Source organism: Pongo pygmaeus, chromosome 12, assembly GCF_028885625.2.
Source record: "Pongo pygmaeus isolate AG05252 chromosome 12, NHGRI_mPonPyg2-v2.0_pri, whole genome shotgun sequence".
Taxonomy (NCBI): domain Eukaryota; kingdom Metazoa; phylum Chordata; class Mammalia; order Primates; family Hominidae; genus Pongo; species Pongo pygmaeus.
In genome coordinates, this window is record NC_072385.2 from 96,159,431 (window position 1) to 96,183,346 (window position 23,916).

At 45.5% G+C, this 23,916-nt stretch overlaps 1 protein-coding gene across 2 annotated transcripts; it reads left to right on the forward strand.

The window, feature by feature from the left end:
* The first annotated feature begins 528 nt into the window (after positions 1-528).
* CDC42EP3 (CDC42 effector protein 3) lies at positions 529-23,616 on the forward strand. 2 transcript variants are annotated; one of them, XM_054475356.2, is made up of 2 exons: positions 529-911; positions 21,629-23,616. In XM_054475356.2, exon 2 carries the CDS (start codon positions 21,864-21,866, stop codon positions 22,626-22,628), a length of 765 nt encoding a protein of 254 aa, XP_054331331.1. In that variant the 5' UTR covers positions 529-911; positions 21,629-21,863; the 3' UTR covers positions 22,629-23,616. The 2 variants fall into 2 exon arrangements, with proteins under 2 accessions (XP_054331331.1, XP_054331326.1); XM_054475351.2 differs by lacking the exon at positions 529-911 and adding an exon at positions 1,431-1,568.
* Positions 23,617-23,916: the final 300 nt, after the last annotated feature.

Below are 23,916 nucleotides of genomic sequence, written 5' to 3' on the forward strand. Positions count from 1 at the left end.
AGTATTTTGCTTTCCAGATTGTGTCCGTTTCCTTTTCACTTCACCTTAAAGTCAGCCTGGGTTTACAACATCGGCTTAAGGTGCACCCTCTAAGGTTTCAGACAGACCCAGGGCACCGCGGTGATGACCTGAAGCTGGTATCTCTCGGCAAAGCCAAGGTGCTCGGGAGGTTCTCCGCGTTGTGCCAGGATTTCCATCCAACCCGAGAGTCTCAGGGCAGAGGCCAGGCCCCCAGCGTCCGACTCCCAGGGGTCCCAGCCCCCTCCCCTGGCTGACCATGCGGGCTGGGACCTCCCAGCCGGAAAACACCGCCCTTTCCTGTCGCCTACTCCTTCCCCAGGCCGACGACTCGCGGGGGAGGAAGAGACGGAGGCCGATTAAGAAAATTAGCATTCATTAACCCGGTTCACGCTTGGGCCCCGGCGGAGGGGAGGGGCGCGCCGGGCGGCGGCGCTGGCGGTGGCCGGGTGACCGGCGGGCGCAGGTGCCACCGCGGGCGGAATTTTACGCTCCCGGGCCGGCAGCTGCGCCACTTGCGCCTCGTCGCGCGTCTAGGGCAGCCGCCACCGGCTTGCCCCAGCTTTAGGCAAATCCTTTTGAAACACTCTGAGGGAGAAGAAACGCCTCCCTCTGGGTAGGAGAACCTGTAGCGTCTGCCGTTCGTCGCGTGTCCAGTTGCTCAGCCGGGAACTCCGGCATCTTCAGGGCGCTAAGTCCACTCTCCGGGTTTTGGCTGCAGCTCCGAGGGGAGCGAGCTAGAAACTGACATAACGCGACCCTCCCCCTCCGCGCCCACCGGAGCCAGGGCTGAGAGGGACCTGGGGAGCTGCGGCCTGGCCGGGGCGGCACACTCAGGTGGCCTTGCTTCCCTGAGGGTCACCGCCCGCCACGCCGGAACCTCGCACAGCTAGGTTGGCCTGTTGGGATCGGGAGAGGTGGGCGCACGAGATTTAGTGCGGGAGTCCGGGGTGCGGGCGGAGTCCTACTGTCCCCGTGCACCCGGAAGGCAGCACCTCCGGGTCCCTCTTTAAACCGAGCGTCCGGCGACCTTTCTTTGTGCTTAGGGAGTCGAAAGCGGCATCTTCTCCGAGAGAAGTCGCCTACTGGGGGGTGGCGCTGGGGAGGTAACAATGGGCGCCCATTGTCCTCCGAGGGTCCAACGGTGAACCCCCTGCGCGCGCGCACGGCCGCCGGTTGGCCCCGGGCCAGGGCACAGGTACCGCGGCCGGGAGGGTCGGCCCCGCTGCCCGCGCCCTCCGCCCCGCCCCAGTCAGTCCCCGCGCCGCCGGCCCCGCCCCACGCCGCCCCGCCCTCCGCAGGTTCAGTCCTCGCGTCTGGCTGCCCCGCGCTCAGTCGCGCGCACCTTCTCTCGCAGCCGAGGGGCCGCAGCGCGGGGCTAGCCCGGAGACCCGGCTGCCGGCCTGGGGCGCCTTCACGCCGTCTCGGAGCGGATAATGCGGTGAGCAGGCACCGCGCCGGCAGACTCGGCTGGATCTGCGCACAGCGGCAGGGATTGCGTGCGTCCGCGGGAGGCTCGGGGCAGCGGCTGGGATCCTCAGCGGCGGCCGGTGAGTCGGGGCAGCCCAGGGCTCCTTCCTCTCTACCTGTCTGTGAGTCTGTCCCGCCCGTGGCCGTGGCCGCTTCCGGCGTGCGTTGGTGTTAGGCTGGGAAACCAGCAGGGAGTCGGGATACCCAGGGCATCGCTTTCCCATCTAGTGTCCAACGGAACGAAGGGGACATAAAGCAAGCCAGGAGGGGGTCGGGCGGCACGACCAGGACTCAGAGTTCCACCATTTGTGCCCACCACTTTTCAGGGTGGGGCTGCGCGGCCACATTGCACCCTCCGAGCTATTGACAGGGCCATTCTGGGCGCGTATAGCATTTTTCCATCTGAGAACAAGCCGCACTTGGCTACCGCACCCCTTGCATCATGGATTGATACCAGGGCCGCACATGGGTGCATCGCACAGCTCTGCCGTGGTATCGCCTGCCCGGTGCCCTCCTCTTTCTTAATGGAGGACATTGTTAGTGGGGCGCCAACCTGCAGATCTGGATATTGACTTTTTTGTTTTTTGACGGTGAACAGCTGAGACGTTTACAAGGTTTTTTGTTTTTTGTTTTCCTCCCTTTCTCCTTGAAACTAAGTAGCTTGACACAGACAAGTATCAGACATGTGAGGACGAATGGATCTGGCCATTTTTTCGTTATGAATTATTATACTCTATCCCCCTCTCAACTTTGGGAGGCATGTGTTTCATCTTATAAATAGAAAGTAGCATATTTTTTGGCAGGATCTCCTTTATACTGTGCAGTCTAGGAGAGGTCAGTTTAAAAATAAATATGCACTTGAATGTTACATTACTGAGAGCCAGGCTGTGGCTGGGACAAGCTGCGTGGACAGCAGCATCAAAGCCGGGAGCGCAGCTGTGTTGAAAGGAGTAAAAGCCCCAGAGTGCAGCCCAGGCTGACAGTCAAGTAATTACATTTTGTTTAAAAAAAAAAAAAAAAAAAAGTGAGCGAATTAAAATGAGGAATGTCAGGAGGGTATTTCAACATGAATCTTTCCAGCCCTGGCGTATTTAGAGGAGTGGGCTGCTGCTGTGTGCTGAGGGTGTAGGAGGGCTCTAGGGAGGGAACTGATGAATGTGTTAGGGAGACAAAGATTCCATCCCCATCTCCCAGATCTTAGTTCTCACAATATCCAAGAGTTTCTTGGGAGTACTGCCTTTTAAAAAGAACAAAAATTAGGAGAGCAGCAGATGTCTGTATTTTAACAGCAAAGCCAGTTTTAGGGACTTCCTCTTAACATCACAGGGAGAAAAAAGACTCGCCAGGAACCAGCGATGATGCCCCAAAGGTATCCCTGAGACAATTTAAAAGGCTCCTGTAATGTTCTAATTTACACAAGATCTTTCATCTTAAAACCAGGAAATGTACCTTCTCTTATTTTCTGGACAGTTCCAGAAGTCTATTCTTTCATACCCCCTGCAAATTGTGTGAGCTCTTATTGGTAGTTGATAAGCTACACAGGTATGTGTGTGATGCATACCCTTTTCAGAATAGATTTAGACACTCAGAAATAAGTTGGAGTAGTTGTGAAATATTTAGCATTTTCATGTGTGAAATAAATGATAAAGGCCCTTTATATAGTCAAGGAATGGTAGAAATTCTTCATAAAGTCTCCCAAAGAATGCGGGTTTCCCAGTGGGCCTCACCCATTTGAATAAAACAGCACCAGCCTCTGGGCTCACAGATAAGAACTTTAGAGGAGAAATTTGGAAGCGTTTCTGGATCCATGGCAGTTTCTGTTTTCCAATGGGATCATCTGCTAGAGATTTACATGATGAATTCTATGATTAGAACATGGTGCTGAGGCTGTGGCAGCAGCTACAGGCTTGAAATAAGATGAGCTCGTCTTTCCCTCAATCTGAGCAGTGAAATTGTTTCGCATATCTCTATGGAACAAGTAAAAGCAGCTAGAGTAATAAGTGTTGCACACTTTTTGCTTTTTATTGCACATTTAAGTGTGGTGCAAGATGAATAAATACAAAGCCGTAACAATGATTGCAGAAGGGCTCACATGAGTTCATTTGCCCTGTCTGCGCTCCAGCCTTTCTTTTAATGTGGTGTTTTATGTCCAACATGCTCACAAAAGCTGTGCTTTTTCATGTATAAAGTTCCTGGTATTCAACAGTGTTGGGGATAAAATTGCTTTAACCTGTATCACCCAAAGATTTTTTTTTTTTTTTTTAGCCAGGCCATAGATTTTTCACAAATTCTTTGCCCATTAACTGTAACATTTATCCAGTGGGTGGAATATAATTCATAACCTAAAAACCTCCAAGAAGACTGCTCTGATTGTATTATTATTATTATTATTCAGATTCTTGCTTTCAGTCTGATTTTATCTAGGCCCAGTCTCATTTCTTACTAACCAGAATCCTGTGAACCTGTTTTTCTTTTCATTGATTGAATGAGAAGTCTCTTTTTAAATGCAGTGTTTGCCAGAGAACAAGGATAGCCATTTGAAAATACTGGATTCAGCCAGCCACAAAATCTTGTGCGCCTCACCAAGCCATAGAAGACCAAGAATTTTCCTAATATATTGCATTGTTCATTACTTTGGATGTTAAAAGCACTTCCTAAGTGAAGCCTGTCCTATGTGTCAAGCACTCTTCTCAGCCTTTTGTCTTGATTATCTTACTTGTTTCTAGCAGTCATCTTATGAAAGAACCGTTTGTATCCCCATTTTGCTGGTGTAGAGACTGAGGATAGACCAGTTATGTAACTTACCCAAAGTTGTGCAGTAAGCAAAACCTAAACATGGCATGTACAGTTTAACAACACAATATGTGCAGGCATGAGTGGCTAATCCTATGTGAAAGTCAGCAGCTCTTTGGGTTAAGGGGATGGGAAAAAAACAAAACTGAACTTCTGAAGCCTCCGAGTCAGGCTGCCTGGGCACATGTCCTAGTTTTGGCACTTAACACCTGTGTGACTTTGGGCAAGTTACCTCACCTTTACCTCAGTTTTTCCTTTGTAAAATGGGGATAATATTATTTCTCTGAGGATTAAAGGACTTAAAAAAGATTATGTACTCAGAACAGTGCCTTGCCCAGAGTAGCCACAATAAAAGGTTGAGGTTTTCAATGTTGCTTTTGTTTTTTTCCTAGGTACTTAATAGTGGTTCTGTCATGTAGTATTCATAACTATTCTTTGAGAGAGATAGTACAGTGGTCCCCACTTACCCGTGGTTTTCCTTTCCAGGGTTTCAGTTACCCATAGTCAACCATGGTCTGAAAATAGGTGAATATGGGGCATTTTAAGAGAGAGAGAAAGACACCATATTCATATAATTTTTATTATATTGTTATAATTATTCTATTGTTAATCTCTTACTGTGCCTACTTTACAAATTAAACTTTATAACAGGTATGTATGTATAAAAAAAAAAGTATATATGGGGTTCAGTACTGTCCAAGGTTCAGGCACCCACTGGGGGTCTTGGAACATATCCTTTGAGGATAAGGCAGACTATTATATTGCTCTTCTTTTCCAGATGAGAACACAGGCTCAGAAAGGTTTAGTAACATGGCCAAGGTCACACAGCTAAATAGCAGAAGCAGGGTTTGAACTCAGGTCTTTTTGACCTTATACTAAATACCACACCCCCACCAACAGGGAGGAGGGGCAGAGAAGTTGTTAAATCTGATTTTTGTTATGACTTTTGGCGTCTGGCAAGGTGATAATTTCATATCACCCCGTATCTCACAGTTGAAGATGACAGTAATTGCCAGCCTTGAGGAGCACTGTGTAAATTATTTTATTATTAAAGATGATTCAATCCCACATACATGGTATGAAAGTGGATCTAGCATGAACACTGCTAGGGTTAACATAAGCAGTTTAATTTATGCCATAAATGAAGAGATTTACTAGGTGAAAATGTGGGACTCTATGGTGAGAAAGCAAGCCAAGCCACAGCCAGGGACAAGGACTTCTGGTGGCTGGGGATGAAGTGAAGCTCTAGCGTAGACCGTGTGCTCGCTTCAAAATTCTGGGGAGCCACGGGTTGCAGAGTCCAGTAACCACCTCTGGACAATCCCCTCCTTGAAGGCAGGAACCACACTACCTGGGCCTTCAGTCCTGGCCCTCAGTGGGTGTTTTAGTCCATGTTTGTTGGTGATGTTGCTGCAAGAACTCAGCAGAAGAGGAGCTATAGGTAAGGTGAACAGAAAGGCACTGGGCTCTGTCCATGGCAGAAGTCAAGCCCTGTTACAGTTCGGCATATCCCCTGGGCCCTGCCAGATAAGAAACACAGAACAAGGAAACCTTTGAAACCTAGTCCTTACTGCTTGCCGCGGAAAACCCACAGGGCCTGCCTTGGCCTCCACTGGGTTTGATGCTCTGGGTTTGTGATTAGCTATGGGGATCAGCTCCAGAGACTTCTCAGATGGAAACAGGGTTCTGGAAAGGACAGTCCGAAGTAACTCAGGTAGCCTTAAAGCCAGTGTGTAAGTTACAGTCTTGGAGCTGTCCAATTCCACTTGAAATCTCCTGTCCCCACCCGTTAAAGGCTACAAAACAAAACAATACCCCACAAACCAGAATAAGTAGCCATGTAGTTCTAAAGCAATAGTCAGGTACGTTTCTTTCCTTAAAAAAAAAAAAAAAAAAAAGCCTTCGCCTTGATATACTTCAGTGCCAAGTTTCATCAGAGTCACATGATGATGGACTGAATTTGACAATACCTCTGGTAGAAAAGCAGTTTTCAAATTTTAACCACACAGTTTTATAATACAAAGCATGATGTTGAGATTTAAAAGATTACTATTTCTAAATAGCCAAGTAAACTGTGTGAAAGCTGTTGAGTTCCAAACTAGTGTTTGCTTAGTCCTTACTGCTTGCCTAAGTCATGAATTCTAGAATCCCAAATTTAAAACTTTTTAAAAAGGATTTTCAGTGAATTGGGTTTTATTTCCATATTGGATAAAGTTATTATTAGCCTTCTAGCCTCTGGCCCTTTGTTAAACCATGTTGCAGAGATCACACACCTGCAATTAGGTAACAGGGTACCGCCTAAAGTGTACCTCGAGCCATGAATGGCATAAAAGTATTCTGTGGGACCCCAGTTTGATGAAGGTCCCTTTCTACAGGACTTTTCAGAACATTTAAAAAGCCAGTGTATACAGTGAATCTCCACAGGGAGGTAGTGTCCAGAGTTTCTCAAATAACTTTGCCCACTGAGCAGCTGCAGGACCAGCCTGGCAGGAAACACACTCTGGGAAACGCAGAACAGAAGCTACATAACCGCAGTATGTCCTACAGGGCTGAAGCAACCCGGTGACATTTTAGAGAACCACAGGCGTTACAGGAAGAGAGCCGTGAGGATGTACCGGGAGATCCTGGCAAACGCTGATAAACCTAATGGAGAATTAAGTGAGGGCAATCAAAAGGGGTGTCTGTGTGTGTCTGTGTGTAAGAACAGAGATAAAAAAAGAATACCAGTTCTGGTCTTAGCTCTGACCCAAATTGTATAACCTTGACCTCTTGGGGTTTTCTTGTTCTCATCCCTAAAACGTGGCATTTGGCGGGAGATGATCTCAGATAATCTCTGGCTCCAGAATCAGTGAGCCAGGATCAGTGGCACCTATTAGCATAGCTATCTTACTACCAATAATGTAAGACTCTGGGCTGAAAAACAGACCCGTGCAGATCTCTGGCAGAGCAGCCTGAGCAAGCATGGAAGGCAGGGAACTTCAAAGTCAGGCCTCTATTTAGACAGCTTCCACATTTGGGAATCCGTCATGTTCTGGTGACAACCCGAAGGTCCTATTTGTAGACACATCATGCCAATGATAGATCGTTGTCATGAGTTTAGTTGAAAAAGAGCTTTTCTGTCCAAATACATCATAATCATTTAGGCTACATACATTTTTTAAAACAAGCAGAGGCATTTTTGGTGAAATGTGGCTTTGCCATTCAGAATGTTTTTGATTTCTCAACCTTTTTATTTATTTTTTAAACTTTTGTTTTGCCAAGGGTCAGTTCAGACTTAAAACATTGATTTTAACACAGCGGGAGATGAGGCTCTAAGCCTTTGGCTGACCGGCTAGTCAGAAAACAAATCCTTCTCCTTCTCTGGGCAGGCTCCGTCTCATCACCTGTGAAAAAAATGGCAGAGTGGGAGGGTGGGGATGGGAAGGGAGGCCAGAGAAGTGTGTGGATGTTCTCCAGGCCCTCTCCTGGCCCTAAACTGTGATTCTGTTCCTTTTTTTATATCAGAGGCATTTCCATAGTGTCTTGTATCTTCTCCTATTGTAACACTTACTACATTTAAATTATCTTTATATATATATATATATAAAGGGGAGTTTATTAAGGAGTGTTGACTCAAATGATCTTAAGGTGAAATCCAATAATAGGCCTAACTTTTAGGTTCGGGGCTACGTGTGCAGGTTTGTTATGTAGGTAAACTCATGTCACGGGTTTTGATGTACAGATTATTTCATCACCCAGGTACTAAGCATAGTACCTGATCATTATTCTTTCTGATCCTCTCCCTCCTCCCGCCCTTCCCCGTCAAGTAGGCCCCAGTGTCTGTTGTTCCCCTCTTTGTGTCCATTTGTTCTCATTTAGCTCCCACTTATAAGTGAGCACATGCGGTATTTGGTTTTCTGCTCCTGCGTCAGTTTGCTAAGGATAATGGCCTCCAACTCCATCTATGTTCCTGATTGACGCAAGTGGCTGCCTAATTAGAGTACTGGCTCCTCAAGGGTAGGGACTGAATCTCATTTATCTTGTCATTCATCTTTGCTGCAATAGGACTTAATGACAAGGTGGGCAGTATAGTACTTGCTATACTATCTGATTCTTTCTGTAGCGTATCTCCTCAGTTGTTGTCAGGTCAGAAATCTTTGTCACTTACTTGCTGTATTAGTCAGGGTTCTCTAGAGGGACAGGACTAATAGGATAGATGTATATACAAAGGGGAGTTTATTAAGGAGTGTTGACTCACATGATCATAAGGTGAAATCCCATAATAGGCCGTCTGCAAGCTGAGGAGCAAGGAAGTTAGTCCGAGTCCCAAAACCTCAAAAGTAGGGAAGCCAACAGTGCAGCCTTCAGTCTGTGACCAAAGGCCTGAGAGCCTTCTGGCAAACCACTGGTGTAAGTCCAGGTCCAAAAACTGAAGAACTTGGTGTGTGAGGGCAGGAAGCATCCAGCATGGGAGAAAGATGAAGGCCAGAAGACTCAGAAAGTCTAGTCCTTCCACGTTCCTCTGCCTGCTTAGAACTTAACTAAGTTCTCCCTTAACATCTCCTTTTGAAAAGAGAAAAGACCAAGTTCATTGTTTCTCCAGGGCCTCATTCTTTAAGTTTAAGTAGAATCACTGAGTTTGAATTCAGAGGACTGTATTGTCAAGTTTTCTTTGAGTCTTACCTAAGACACTATTTGCACATTGCATTCAGGGATAGGAGTCGTATCTCTTTCAAACAGCATGTCCACAAATATTTGCCTTAAGATCTATATTTTTTATCTGTATATTTGCCAAAGATCTGTATGGTCCTGTAGAATTACTCTGGCTTGCATTGATACACTGTTAAATTATTACCCTGCATGGATAGAGGAAGGTTAAAATGGCTTACAGATGGAAAAATGAAAGATAGCCTTTGCCACGAGAAAAGAGGAGACAGCTTCTTGTTACATGTTTGTTTTCTTCTGTAAGAATCATAGATTCCATCTTGTATTTTCAATAGAGCAGGCAGGGTTGAAGAGGAAGAGGCACAGTAATGTCTTTCAAGCTTTCTCATTTGTTTATCCATTCAACATTTTTTTCAATACGTGCTATGAATAAGATCTCCGTTCTCTCTCTCCCAGATTATAGCCTGATTGGGGAAGAGTTAAATAAGTAGTGATAACAATCCAGTGTGATAGTTACTAGGTTTGAGGTGTACACAGGATGCTATGGGAGCTTAGGATGCCATGGGGAACTGGCAAGAGATTCAGCTGCAAGTGTGGCAGGCCCCCCAGATCGCTGAAGTGGGCTTCACAAGCTATTTTATCTTATCTCCAAGGTGTAGCCTTAAAACCCTTGAAGGGTTTTAAAGCAGAGAGTGATAAGGTTACGTGAGGATTCTAGGTACCTCACTCTGGTGTAGACTGGAAGATGAGGTGGAGGGACCGGGGAGGCAGGGAGGTAGGTGAAAGGCAAATGTCCTTGTGCAGGAGAAAGATCATGGGGGCCAGGAGTAAGGCTGATGGAGCAGGGATGAATGAGGAGAGACAGTCCAGACAGACTGATAGGACTATAGGACTTGATGTAGAGACGGAGGCGGGGAGAAGGGTTGGGATGATAGCTAGGTTTTGGAATTGAGTGACGTCTGCCATTTACGAAGAAAGCATAGGTTGGAAGGCAGATGCCTAAGGCAGGCAGGGGGAAGAAAGATAGCAAATCCCATCTGGGACAAGGTTTATGAGTATTATATGGGACAAGGGAAGCAAAGTAGAGAAGTCTGGAATATAAGAGAAGGGAAAGGCCAATCAATGCTTTTCAAACTCTCTGGGAAAGGCCAATCAGTGCTTTTCAGACTCTCTGGGAAAGGCCATTGTCTTTTTGTTTGTTTCCATTTCCAATCCATTATACAATACTACTGTGCACAAGGAATATGGAGCTTGGGCCACACACAACCCCCATGCAAGCTCAACAGCATACAGCTCCCAAACTTGTCAATAGCCTGTTCAGTAGGAAAAAAATCTGTTGGTCACATGCTTGATGTTATGGCAATGTCAACATAGATCTTGCTTTCAACTTCTGTTCTTATCTCATCATGGACTGTATGAACCCACTTTGAGTAGCACTGGTCTGGACTTAAGTAGATGCATGTGGGTTGAAGGTACTGACTTGGAAGTTATCCCTAGAGGTGGTATGTGATTGCTGGGGGAATTGTTGAGGAGTGGGGGATGGGCAGCAGCCATCCAACCCTATGAAAATGCCAACATTTAAGACAGGGGTTCAGACTTCTTCTGTAAGGACTCAGTTAATACTTTGGGCTTTGAGAGCCACATACAGTCTCTGTCACAGGCTACTCAACTCTGACCTCATAGAGTAAAAGCACCTTTACTGGGATTTCTCAACTTCAGCACTACTGAGATTTGAGGCCAGATAATTCTTTGCTTTGGGGAGTTGTCCTGTGCACTGTAGGATGTTTAGCAGCATTCCTGGCTTCTACCCACTAGATGCCAGGAGCACACTACCCCCAGCCATGAAAATCAACAATATTCCCAGACATTGCCAAATATCGTGTAGGGAACAAATATCACCCTCAGTTGAGAACCCTACTGAGCTGTAGACAATACATAAATGAATAGGCATAGGTGTGTTCTAATAAAACTTTATCTATAAAAACAGGCAGGGGGCTGGATTTGGCCCGCCTGTAGCTTGTAGATCCCTTAAGGGATGGTCAGAAAGAAAACTAGAAGAGCTTATTCAGTAAGATTTGAGGGCCTTCTGTGTCCCCAGCTCAAGAGGAGGCTCTGTAAGTGATTCAGCATAAAAAGAGTTTTCTCAACAGTAACACTCATTTGTAGTCCTTTTGCTTACCTTATTCTTTTTGAGCTCACCAGCCACCTGGAAATATCAGGCATTAAAACCACAAAACAGGAAAACAACAAATCACATAATACAAGCCCTCCACAACCCCCAAGAAAACCCCCAAGCAAAGCAGTAGCAAGGCTGGATTACGTGAGGTGCATTGGAGTAGACTTCCTCCAGGAAGGAAGTGAGTCTGGAGCAGGTCTCAGAGGATGTTGTGAATAGAGGTTGATGGTAAGAAGGTAGGAGAGCTTTCCATGTAGGGAACACAAGGTTCTTAGTTTCAGGTTAGGAGGGAAATGAAGTGTCAGTTAGGAAGCTAGGGAGCTATTGTCCCCAGTGAAAGCCTGTGATTGTTCACTGTCGCATGCAATGGGCTTCCTCTGGGAAAAGAATGAACAGCACTTAACACGATTTTCTAAGAACAGGATGTTTGTTTTTCTCCTCAAGGATCAGGGGGCCTTTGTTACTTTACAATTCAAATCTTTTGACGTTTACCACGAAGTCAAATCTCTTTTGAGATTCTTTTTGACAATAGCAAAAATACTGAAAAGTCCTAGTGAGTTAGAGATGGAGGGACCAGTGTCTAGGACCCTTTCTACTCATTTTTGGCTTCTGACAAGGTCAGGTTAGCATCTCCACCTCTCATCAGTGTTGTGCTCTTGGTGTGTCATTTCCTCTTGGTGCTGTCAGACTTCAAGATACATAGTCTTCAGGTTGGCAGTCCTTAAGTTATGAAATCGGCAGTGGCTACAGAATGCAGCTATGGCTGGAATCCTAGCTCCTCCACATTTTGGGTGATTGACTGGAGACACAGGCTTCATCTAAGACTGCTTCCTAAGAGGTACGCTCTGAGCATTACATGCCTGCCTGGCCCACAGAAGGCACTCATGCTAGCTATTACTCATCACAGGTGTAAATTCTTTAGAGAACAAAGCATTTCAGATTTGTCACTTTCCAGAGAGCCTCTGTAGACTTGCTCTAGGGTTTGGCCCCTGGGAGCAAGTCAGCCTGGCTCTCATGATGGAAAGTCTAGCAGGGGTTATGGATTTAACACTTGTGAATTTGAAGTTCACTGTGGGCCATGTGTTGTGGGAGGCAAAAGATGAATAAGCTCATGCTCACGGAAGAGCTTTCAGCCTAGTTAGAGGGAAATCATTCAACAAATATATTTGTACTAACACATATACAAATAACGCAAGGATGTCGGCAGTGGAAGTAGATTGAGAGTAGAATGACGACTACCAGATTCCACATATAGCCAGTGCTGGTATCATACAGAAAAGCCATGTTTCAGCCCATCCAAGGAACATGGATTATTGTAGACAGCCCTAACAGGGTGGCAGAATAGCATGGAAGTCCTGTATTTGTCCCTTTACCCCATCACAGAACTTGAGAATGTGGCATAAAGTCAAATGGCTAGGAACTTTGCCCTCCAAGGTAGTGTGGGTCAAATGACCATAATCTGAATTTCTGGACAGTGTCAGCTTATTATTTGGGATCATTTGAAATTACCATTACCAGAACTGGAGTACTGCATAGAATAATTGCTGACTTAAATATTAATATTTTGTGAGCAACTGAGAGCAAGTTCCTTGCTTTTGAGCAGAGATTAGAATGAATATCCTGGCTGAATATTGCTGAAAACTTCAGAGTCAAGTTCTCTTCCTGTATTGATATTGTCCTTGCAGCATCACAGACCAAGTCAGATCCATTAGTTATGGAAACACATGAGCAGTTCACAGCAATGGCCTTATCAGAGATTCACATTCATGAAACTACAGTGCCTGCCTGGGTGTTTCTGACCAGCCCTGGTGCCATGTAAAACGCATCCTGATAAATGAACCAGGCATGAGAGGACTTGCCCTCCTCCTGCCTTGTTGTAACTGCCAGAGATCTATGTCCACATTGAGTCTTCCCCAGTAACTCATTTTTATAGGAAAAAAAGGCCCTAATGGCCTCTGTTCAAAAGTGCAGACTTGGTACTATGTGAGGTGGACCTTCTGTCTTCCAATTTTGCTTCTAAAAGATCTTTCAAATTAGATCCCATAAAAATGAGACCTGTACACAAATTAGCACTGAGTCTCACATATGGTATTTGTGGGTCTGTATATAATCAGGGTTGTAAAAGAACAATAAATTCAAGCTGTAGCTGAATCACAAATGAAAGTCCTTTTAAAATAATGGAAGGTGAGATGTATCAGACTTTGAATGGGTCTGTAAAATACCGCCTGCTCATTCTGGCTCAGTTCATTTGCATAACAGAGCTCAGCAGCTGAGGAGCCAGCTAATAGAGTTTCACAGTCTTGAAGCTTAGAGCTATGTCCTCAGTTTAGATGATATGGGGAGAGGGTAAGAATCTAAAAATAGAAAAGGCATCTTCTTATCTTCTCAAATGGGTGGAGTTAAACAGACTGAAAATATGAAAAGCATCCCCTTCGGGTTACTGGGTGCTTCTGGTTACACTGATTTCCACCTTAGAAATTCAGCATTGAACTTAAATGAAAATCTAACACTATGGGGGTTTTTTTCCCCTTCAATTTTAAAATTATTTGGAGAAGCACTCCTACAGAGGTTTGTAAAAGGATTGACATGAACGCCCACGTTGTAATAATATTTTAGTGTTTCTGATCCCAAAGATTGGCTGGTCATTTCTATATTAGTAAGACTGCCGTGTTCAAACAGAAAGCCTCTTCAAGGGAAAGTCTGTGTGTGTTTTTCTATGGGAAAGTGACATGGGACCATAAGGAAATTGGCAGTGATCGTGTTCCCATACAGGAAACTCAGAATAAATGGGAACGTGAACACCTCCCTTCACGCACTGTCAGGGAGGCGCAGGGTATCCGCCCTCCCCTCTGTGAGAGCCTCATCCCATGGCCATACTTGCTGTCCTCTCCCCACCCCAGCCCATTCCATCTTTTGGGAAACCTGAGTTGTTACTTGGAGGAGCCAGAATCTTTCCTTGTGTAGTTTCTGCTTGGTAGCTCTAGGGCCTCCCGGAACAAGTTAATTCCTTTCTCATTACAATTAAATGAATCCTTCAGATCCCTTTCTGATTAGTTTTCTCTTTCTATGAGTTATCTTTAAGCTGCTCTATTCCTTCAGCCTCTTCTCACATGTACTGACCGAGCTCCTTCACTTCCTCCCATTTGCCTCCCTCTAAACATGCGGGGACATGTTCCAGGTAGCCTTTATCCCTTCTAAATGTGGAGCCCAGGATCATGTTCTGGGCGCTTGGCACAGTGGAATTATTATCTTCTGGTTGGCAGCAGAGGGACATAGCCCACAGATGGTTGGGGGTAGGGAGGTGGTGGAGGGTACTTGGCCGAGTCATCATCCTTCCCTAGGACTGTTGGTTCCAACATGCAGGAAGAGTCACTGGATACTCTGGCATGGGGCTCAGATGGTGCAGTAGTGCAGTGGTGCCGTGACTGGCTGCATCGTGCGACTGTGCTGAGGCAAAGCGAAAAGTGATCAGAAGCTGGAATGTCCTTGAAGGATGTGACAACCGAGCCAGAAAGGGGAAGTCGGATGCAGGCTCAGTTCCTGCAAGGAGGAGAAAAGAACAGAGCCGCAGGTCCCTGGGGACAGTAGCACCCCTCAACCCACCTGCCTATTTTTATACACGTGTGTTTTAAATTAACACTGCAACCTGTTTTGCAGGATGCAAATTTTTTTTTTTTTTTTGTTACTTTTTCTCTCCGCTAAGAATTAATCTAAAAACAATTAGTAGGCAAACCAAACATTCCTTTAAAATAAATGGAATTTTAAAAATATCCCAACCCCTTGGTTCTTTTCAGAGTCCTGTAAGTTGCCAATGCATCAACTGTAAGTAACTTAGGAGCTGATTTTTCTGTCTGCCATTTTTCAAAACCCCTTGATTTTCCCTTCCTCCTGTCTGCTTGGGTATTTTCAGCATCATTCTGTTTGCCAAAAACATGGTAAGAAATGAAGCAAAGCACCGCTTCAGTTTTTTTCTTAACCGAATTATTTATTACTGCTGTGATTATTTCTATTATTATCACTGTCATTTACGCTTCAGTCAGTCACAAGAAACTAGAATTGTCTGGCCTAGTGCAACCCAGCTCTCTTCCTTCCTTATAAAAAACCATGGCCGTAGCTTCCTCTCAGGTCCTTTTGTGTATTGAAACTCTTGGATTTCTCACACAACCTGTAAGGGAGCATGTCCGTTCTCAGCAGCACTATGCCCACCTGTCTGCCTGCCACATGTTCTCTCTGACCTGCCACATGACTGACTGGCAAGCTGGACCCTTTTATTGGCAGATCTTTTCTCTCTAGTGCCCCAGGAACTAGAGCATTTGTTTTTAAAGGAATCTAACTTCTGAGATGAATATTATATCTCCAGTGTCATCTATGAAGGGAAAGAGGAACAAACCATGATCCCAGAACTAGGAGAAAGTTTGTGGAACTAGAAAGAAACCAGGAATAATTGTGGAAAGTTCAAATTTCAGGGTCAAGGTTTTTGAGAAAGGGCTAACTATAAGAACCTTTGTCTGTCTTTTAAGATTTAGGTAAGATAGTGGGAGTAGAGAAATGCAAGAAAACTAGAGAGCCAGGCATGGTGAGGCTCATCTGTAAGCCTAGCTGCTCGGGAGGCTGAGGCAGGAGGATCACTTGAGGCCAGGAGTTCAAGACCAGCCTGGGCAACATGGCAAGACCCCTTGTTCTAAAAAAAAATTTGTTTTTAATTAGCTGGGAATGGTGTTGTGCACCTGTAGTCTCAGCTACTCAGGATGCTGGGGCAGGAGGATGGCTTGAGCCCAGGGGTTCGACGCTGCAGTGAGCTGTGATCATGCCACTGCACTCCAGCCTGGGTGACCACATGACTTGACCCTTGGTTGCAGGAAAGGGGTTCAAGACGAGGAAAGGACAGACGAGTGAGTGTGCTCAGCACCCTCGGATGGCTCAGTGCCCACAGGTTAATGCTGGCGTTAAGAGTTTTGACTGAGACAGAAAGCTAAAATTCTCTCATCTCGGTTGTGGAACACCCAGGAGGGCCCGCTCCCTAGTTGTAGTCTGGTAATTCGCTTCCGGCCTGTAAGCCCTTCCTGTTTAGCTCCTCCTTTTCTCTTTTCCCAGCATCCCTTCCTCCAAGCAGATCCTTCTTCCTTCTGGGCAGAACGCAAAGCCCTGGGGTTCCCCTGACTCATGCTGACTGTTCTGATGTGTTGGTCATCCACCAGCGGTCTCCTGGAACCCAGGCGTCTTCTATTTTTTTTTTTTTTTTTTTTTTTTTGAGATGGAGTCTTGCTCTGTCGCCCAGGCTAGAGTGCAGTGGCATGATCTTGGCTCACTGCAAGCTCCACCTCCTGGGTTCACGCCATTCTCCTGCCTCAGCCTCCCGAGGAGCTGGGACTACAGGCGCCTGCCACCAGGCCCGGCTAATTTTTTGTATTTTTAGTAGAGATGGGGTTTCACCGCGTTAGCCAGGATGGTCTTGATCTCCTGACCTTGTGATCCGCCCGCCTCGGGCTCCCAAGCTTGAGCCACCGCGCCCGGCCCCAGGTGTCTTCTTAAAATGATGAGGAGGGATGGGATTTCAAGTCATAGCATATAGGCCCATTCCATCATCAAAGGTTATCTGTGTGTGTCACTAGTCACCCTTGCACAAGGAGCTGTCCTCACGGACCCAGGCGATACCACCTGCCTGCACTTTCCTCCTCGCTCATGCCCTGGCCAGCAGCTCCTCCTGCATCCTCTCCCACCTGTTGAATTTTCTCACTTTCCTTTCCGACTACAAATGTTTCTCTTCTGAGATCTCTTCCCTTTTACAAAGTACAGATCCATGCTGCCTCTTTGGTGAAGGCCTGATCACAGAAGCAAAAAGTGATCTGTCCCATAGCCAAGGTCAGGGGAGATGTGGCTCAGGCCTTTTTTGAAGTCTTCATATACCCACACACTTGCCATTGCAGATACTGCTTTTGGACATATTTTCCTGATGTTTGTGTTACGATCAGTAACTCATAGTAGGCTTTTCAGGACCTAACAGCCATGTATAAAATTGGCTCTCCAAGAAAGCCTAATCTGAACCCTGCATACACATTTATTTGTGATTTAAAAAAAAAACAGCCAATTCATTAACATGATTTGAAAATCCAAAATCATAAAAGGATAGTGAAATTTCTTTGCCACCCTGTTCCCCTTCCATCTACTTCCCCTCTCTGTGGACAGTCACTATTATTACTTGTGTGTTTCCAGAAATACTTTATAGATAAGCCAGTATAAATATAAATACATACATTTGCACCCCTTTTTTTTCCTTTGATGATGTACATCTTTGGGCTCTTCTCGGATGAGCATATTAAGCGCTTCTTCATCCTTTGTTAGATCTGAACAGTATTCATTTGTAAGGATGCGCTTAATTGAACCAGTCCTCCATAGGTGGACAATTAGGTTGTTTCCAACTCTTGACTGTTATAAACTATGCTGGTTTGAACAGCCTTGTTATTTCCGTGGGAGTTGGGTAAATCCCTATAAGTGCAATCTGAGGTCAGAGAGCATATGATTTGCAGTTTTGATAGATATTACCCCACTGCCTCTACTGAGTTTGGACCTGTTCGTACTTCAGCTGTCAGTGTATGCAGGGCCTATTTCCCATCCTCATCAGCCCAGCACATTGCCACACATTTGTGTTTTAAACAGGCTTTGGAATGCACCCCTTTCATAATTAGGGAGCAGAGAGAATTTCCAGGGAGGGTGCTCATTAAATATCATGTCAAGACCTCAAAGCTCAGAGCCCAGCCATGTGGCTTCGTACTTGGTAGCAGTGCAGCCTTGGCAGAGTGACTGGACATCAGTTCGTCAGTAGTGATCCATTTGTAAAATGAGGATAGTCACAGGAACAGCCTCATGGCTTCCTCTGCTAGTCCATGTCAAGGGTTGGAACAATGCTCGGTACATAGAGAAGCCCTCAACAAATATTGACTTGTATCAAGTACTGCTGGTATCCAGGAGATGCTCATACCCTCTCTAGGAGCAGCCACTTCTTGCTAGGGAAGAAACTATCCCATGAGGTTTCTGCATAAGTAATTGGCAAAGATTTTGAAAGAGCAGTGAGCCCAGGAAGCAGAAGGGGAAACTGATCAAGCTGCATGGACTTAGCCCAGAATGTTCAGAAAGGAGAGGAGGAAGTGGTCAGTTCAAGAAATTATGGGCATTGGATTATCAGCGTTGGATTGACTCTCCTGGGATCAATCATTGTTGCCTCTGAGCTGGGGAGGAAAGAGAACAGATGCAATAGAAGGACTAGATCAGAGCTGCCAGATACTTTCCCAGCAGCACAAACGTCAACTTATCTAGAGTTGTAAAACTGACATTTTGCCCAAAATTCTTTAACTTTCAAAGTATTTGGGAGCTGTTAGAATTGGCAATTCAGATTCAATTCAAATTTTTTTTTCTACAGTCCTAGAAGCCTATGCCCCATCATGCAGTAAATATGATGTAAATATTTGTAGAAAGAAAGCAAAATGCCTCTGAAGGTATCTTCTCTAGTATCTCCCACTCACCAGAATCTCACTACAGCTTAGGTAGCCTCCCCACCAACCCTTTTCTTACCTTTTTTTTGCTGCTTCCCTCCAACCTTTGCCTCCATGCCACCGACATGAAGCCCAACTTCAAGCAGGACAAGTGAGCCTCTGGTTGGAGGCCCCCGGTACTGGTGCCTGTGGCTGGGCAAGGACTGACCAAAGGCTGGGGCTTGATCAGCATCTTGCTCCCTGGTGGGTGCCCAGCCAGGAAGCCTACGGACTGGGCCCTCCCTCCCCTGCACCCTCAGCAGCACGCACTTTCTCCCCCTTTGCTCTTCCTCCTCATTGTCCCAAATCCTTGTTTAATTCAAGGGTGTATGTGAATGATCCAGTCAGAGTGGCAGGGAACTGCTCTCCGGCTACATTTTCATGGGATTTTTTTTTTTTTTTTTTTTTTTTTTTTTTTTTTTTGAGACAGGGCCTTGCTAGGCTGTAGTGCAGTGGTACAATCATAGCTGTCCACAGCCTTGAATTCCTGGGCTCAACCAGTCCTCCCACCTCAGCCTCCCAAGTAGCTAAGACTACAGGTGTGTGCTACCATTCTCAGCTAATTTTTTAAGAGAGTTTTTGTAGAGATGAGGTCCCATTATGTTGCCCAGGCTGGTTTCAAACTCCTGGACTCAGGCAATCCTCCTGCTTCAGCCTCGTGAGTAGCTGGGACTACTGGCGGGCGCCCCCATGCCCAGCTAATTTTTTTTTCATAGAGACAGGGTCTTGCTATGTTGCCCAGGCTGACCTCAAACTCCAGGCCTTAAGTGATCGATTTTTTTTTTAATAATTGGAACACCCTGCCCTGGGACCTGGCCTTGCATAACCCTGCCTCCATCAGCTGACCCCAGGCAGCCCTGGCATGCCCTTGAGTTTTGGTGGACACACTGTATCTTTCCATGGCAGCTGCCTTTCTGGCCATGTGTGCTGAGGACAGCACTCCTGTGGGCAGCTGTTCCTCAGGCCACCCAGCTGCTCCTGCAGACAGTCAGCCACACTGTGCCCAAAGGGCAGGAAGGCCGCCTCTGAACAGCAGGGGGCCCTAGGCCAGGACTAGGCATTGTACACTCATACGGGAAGGAAGTTCTGATGTTTTAACAGGAAGAACATGGGCTTCAACTTTTGTTACCACAACAAGACCCAAATTAGAGCTAAAACTATGAGAACGAGTGTCAGGACCCATGATCATGTCATCGCTGGCAGCCCCATGGTCAGCCCACTCTGCATGAGTGCAAACCTCCTCGTACTTTCTCTGCCTCCTCCCCACACCCAAAGCCAGAGTGGGGCTGGCTGTCTCCAGTGCATTGTTCTCAGCCTTCTCAGGCCTGGGTTGCTGGCCAGCATGCTGACATGCTGAGCTAGCTGCTTCCCAAATTGGGTTAGCTGTTACTGAGCCAGTGGGTGGTGGAGCACAGTTCTTGTCACCTGCCACTGGTAAATGAATTTAAAACTCTTGCTGAAAGGAAAGAAATATGGGGCAGATGCAGACAGCCTCCAGCTGCTACAAGCAAATGTGGCCCCCTTCAAAACACCAGCTAACCCACCCAGCCCTTGGAGTATTTCTTTGCAGGCTCTGCAGCCAGTGGGAGGGGCTCCTGAGGGAAGAGGTCATGGCAGAGCCATTTGGGGAGTTCCTGCAGTGGTGAAGGGTTTAGCTTCTCTGTGTCAGCATCAGAGGTGGAGGATTATTTTCAAAAGATAAGAGCATCTCTTTGGCAAAAGAGGACATTACATCCCCAATGCCTTCTTATAGCTCATCCCTCCTAATCTTATCATATAATATGTGCAGGGAGGATGTGTTGCTTTCTACACTGGTAACGAACGACCACAAACTTGAGAGCTTACAACATTTACCATCTCACAGGTTCTGTGGGTCAGGAATCTGGGCAGGGCTGAGTTCCAGCATCTCACTGAGTTGTGATTCAGTGTGGGTCAGGGTGGTGGTCTCATCAGAGGCTCAACTGGGGAAAAGATCTACTTCCAAGCTCCCTAACATTGTTGGCAGATTTCATCTCCATAGGCCCTTGCACAGTGTAACTGCTCACCTCTCCACAGCCAGCAAAGGGAGTCAGGGAGTCTTCTCCCTTGTCAGCTCAGATGAAATCTCCCATAATGTAACCTAATCAGGGACCTATTGCCTTTGCCATATTCCCTTGGTTAGAAGCCAGTCACAGGTTCTACTCACAAAGGCATTAACACCAGGAGGCAGATCATGGGGGCTCCCTTCGAATTCTGCCTACTGCAGGGAGGATATAACCTTATCAGTAATGTTTCAGAAGTGTTCCCAAGTGAAGGCCCAGCCTGTAATAGAGATTCACAATGTTTTCTCTTTGAAGTGAAGCAATTTTGTTCATTTCCTCCCATCTCAGAATGCCTTCAAATCCTGACATCCTCTACAGCCCAGTACAACTCTAGCTCTCTTGTTTATTGGCTATATGTTATTGAGAAAAGGTAACTTTCTGGGGGAAGGGCTTATCCTGAATCTCTGTTTTCTTATCTGTTAGAATGTATTCCACTAATATTTTGTAGGACAGTAGCATATGATAGTTATTGTCACTTATTAAATAATTCCAGCACTGTTCCTTTAGGACTATTCATTTCATTGCATTAACTTATGTACATATGGAACTCAACAATGAAATATTAGTCTTGCCAGTATGCACATCAAAGCAAAAGGAAAATGTATTTTAAAACAAATCCAGTTGTATTTAAAGAGCTGAAATCACTGATCCTATGCTTACAGCAATTCTTAGAGGAAAATGACTAAAACCACAGACATGTCCAGAAGATGTGTCCATGGCTATGTCTAAAAAGTACTGGTGTCATAGATTTGGGGTTTTTAGGTCTCTTTCCTGTTTTCTCTAAGATGAAAATTTTTATCCAGTTCGGCATTAGTTGGAACTGGCCCCGCCATTATTTACAGGCTCTTGTGAAAAGGGAGGCCCTAGGACACCCAAAAGGGTCTTTAGATTATAACCTGCTTTGGTTTCTTTTGCAGGTTTCTCCTGGTTGTGGTCAAGACTGGATGATGTAACTGGCTCTCTAGGAAGCCTCAGTTGGCCGTAACCTCAGGAAGGTTCTCTTTGACCCCATCTCATTTCGAAGCCACTTCTGAAGCCACTTGACAAAAATGATGTGACAGTTCCTATCAAAAAGGATTCAGAAACATACACCATCTGTGAAGAAAGTGGCCCTTTCTCCCACTTGCAAAATAGACATTCTCAAATTCCAAAATGCCAGCCAAGACCCCAATTTACCTGAAAGCAGCCAATAACAAGAAAGGAAAGAAATTTAAACTGAGGGACATTCTGTCTCCTGATATGATCAGTCCCCCGCTTGGAGACTTTCGCCACACCATCCACATTGGCAAAGAGGGCCAGCACGATGTCTTTGGAGATATTTCCTTTCTTCAAGGGAACTATGAGCTTTTACCTGGAAACCAAGAGAAAGCACACCTGGGCCAGTTCCCTGGGCATAATGAGTTCTTCCGGGCCAACAGCACCTCGGACTCTGTGTTCACAGAAACACCCTCCCCGGTGCTCAAAAATGCCATCTCCCTCCCGACCATTGGAGGATCCCAAGCTCTCATGTTGCCCTTATTGTCACCGGTGACATTTAATTCCAAACAGGAGTCCTTTGGGCCAGCAAAGCTGCCCAGGCTTAGCTGCGAGCCCGTCATGGAGGAAAAAGCTCAGGAGAAAAGCAGTCTGTTGGAGAACGGGACAGTCCACCCGGGAGACACCTCGTGGGGTTCCAGCGGTTCTGCATCTCAGTCCAGCCAAGGCAGGGACAGCCACTCCTCCAGCCTGTCCGAACAGTACCCCGACTGGCCAGCCGAGGACATGTTTGACCATCCCACCCCATGTGAGCTCATCAAGGGAAAGACTAAGTCAGAGGAGTCCCTCTCTGACCTTACAGGTTCCCTCCTCTCCCTGCAGCTTGATCTTGGGCCCTCACTTTTGGATGAGGTGCTGAATGTAATGGATAAAAATAAGTAACAAGATGCCAACTTCTTTCCTTTGGGGTAAAAGGTACAAAAACAAACTAACCACAGTTGAAGAGAAGGGCTTCCGGAGCTGTATTTGCAGTTTTGTGATGGGTTTTCTAAAATAATATTCTTACAAAGTATTTTTTTACCTGTTATGCCCTGTTGGCAAAAACAATTTAGAAAAAAACAACAAAGCAAAACCTATCTTGGCAAAAAGAGGAAGTGAGTCAGAGCCCATTTTCAGCAGGCATTGGTGATGTTCGGCTCACATATTATTTGCAGACACACAAGAAATCTGGCTTGGCCAGGATTGGCACTAGCTATGAAGGGCTGAGCGAGTCACATTAAGGAACTTTATGGAACTTTATAGCACTCCGACATTTTCTGAGCAAGAGGAAGTCAAAATTTATTTAACACCTAAGCCTTTTTGTAGACTCTTTTCTATATATTGCTTGGGCTCACCATAGCGAATTCTCCAGTGTTAAAACTTTTCTGTTTTCACATTTGAACTTTATGGGTTTTGGGGATTTTCTTGTAGTTCTTATATATCCCTATATATTATATCTATATTGCAAAATTTTGACTGTCAGCTACATGTTGGTAAGACACAGGCAAAGTATTACTGTAACTAAGTTATTTTTAAAGTTAAAATATATTTTTACGTGCCTTTGGCTTTTTATTGCAGAGTCTACATTTTATAGATTCTACATCAGATGTCACTTGTTTCCATTGGGATTCCATTGTAAGCTATGTATGTGTGTGTTTGGAAAAGTGTATTCATACTTAGTTTTTTTTTTTTCTTCATCTGTTATCATACTTTTAACAGCAACCAATAACAGATTGTAAAGTGTAAAGGCACAGGTTACTCATGATGCTTCTGCAGAGACTGTGGGCTACACCACATATGTTATTTGGAAATATAGGTATTTTAGTACAGTACATACTTGCATTACATAGGTACTTCAAACAACACAATAAAGAGTAAATGATAAAGTGAACTTGCTTGTTTATAGTAATAAACAAGACCGTAAGAGAGTAAGTGTAGCTAGAGAAATTGCTTCTCTGAAATGTACATGAGCCCTTAAGGTAAGAGATGATTTCCATCCACTCTCATTTTGATTACTTCCTTATGGTTTGAGAGGCTAGAAACTGAGCCTCTCTACTTTAGGAAAAATGAACATGTGAGGTCAGAATTTTTTTTTTTTTTTTTTTTTTTTAAGTCAACACTGATGCCACCCTCTCAGTGCTCATTTCTGAGCATCTTCCTGACTTGAACACCTTCTACAGCAAACTCTTGC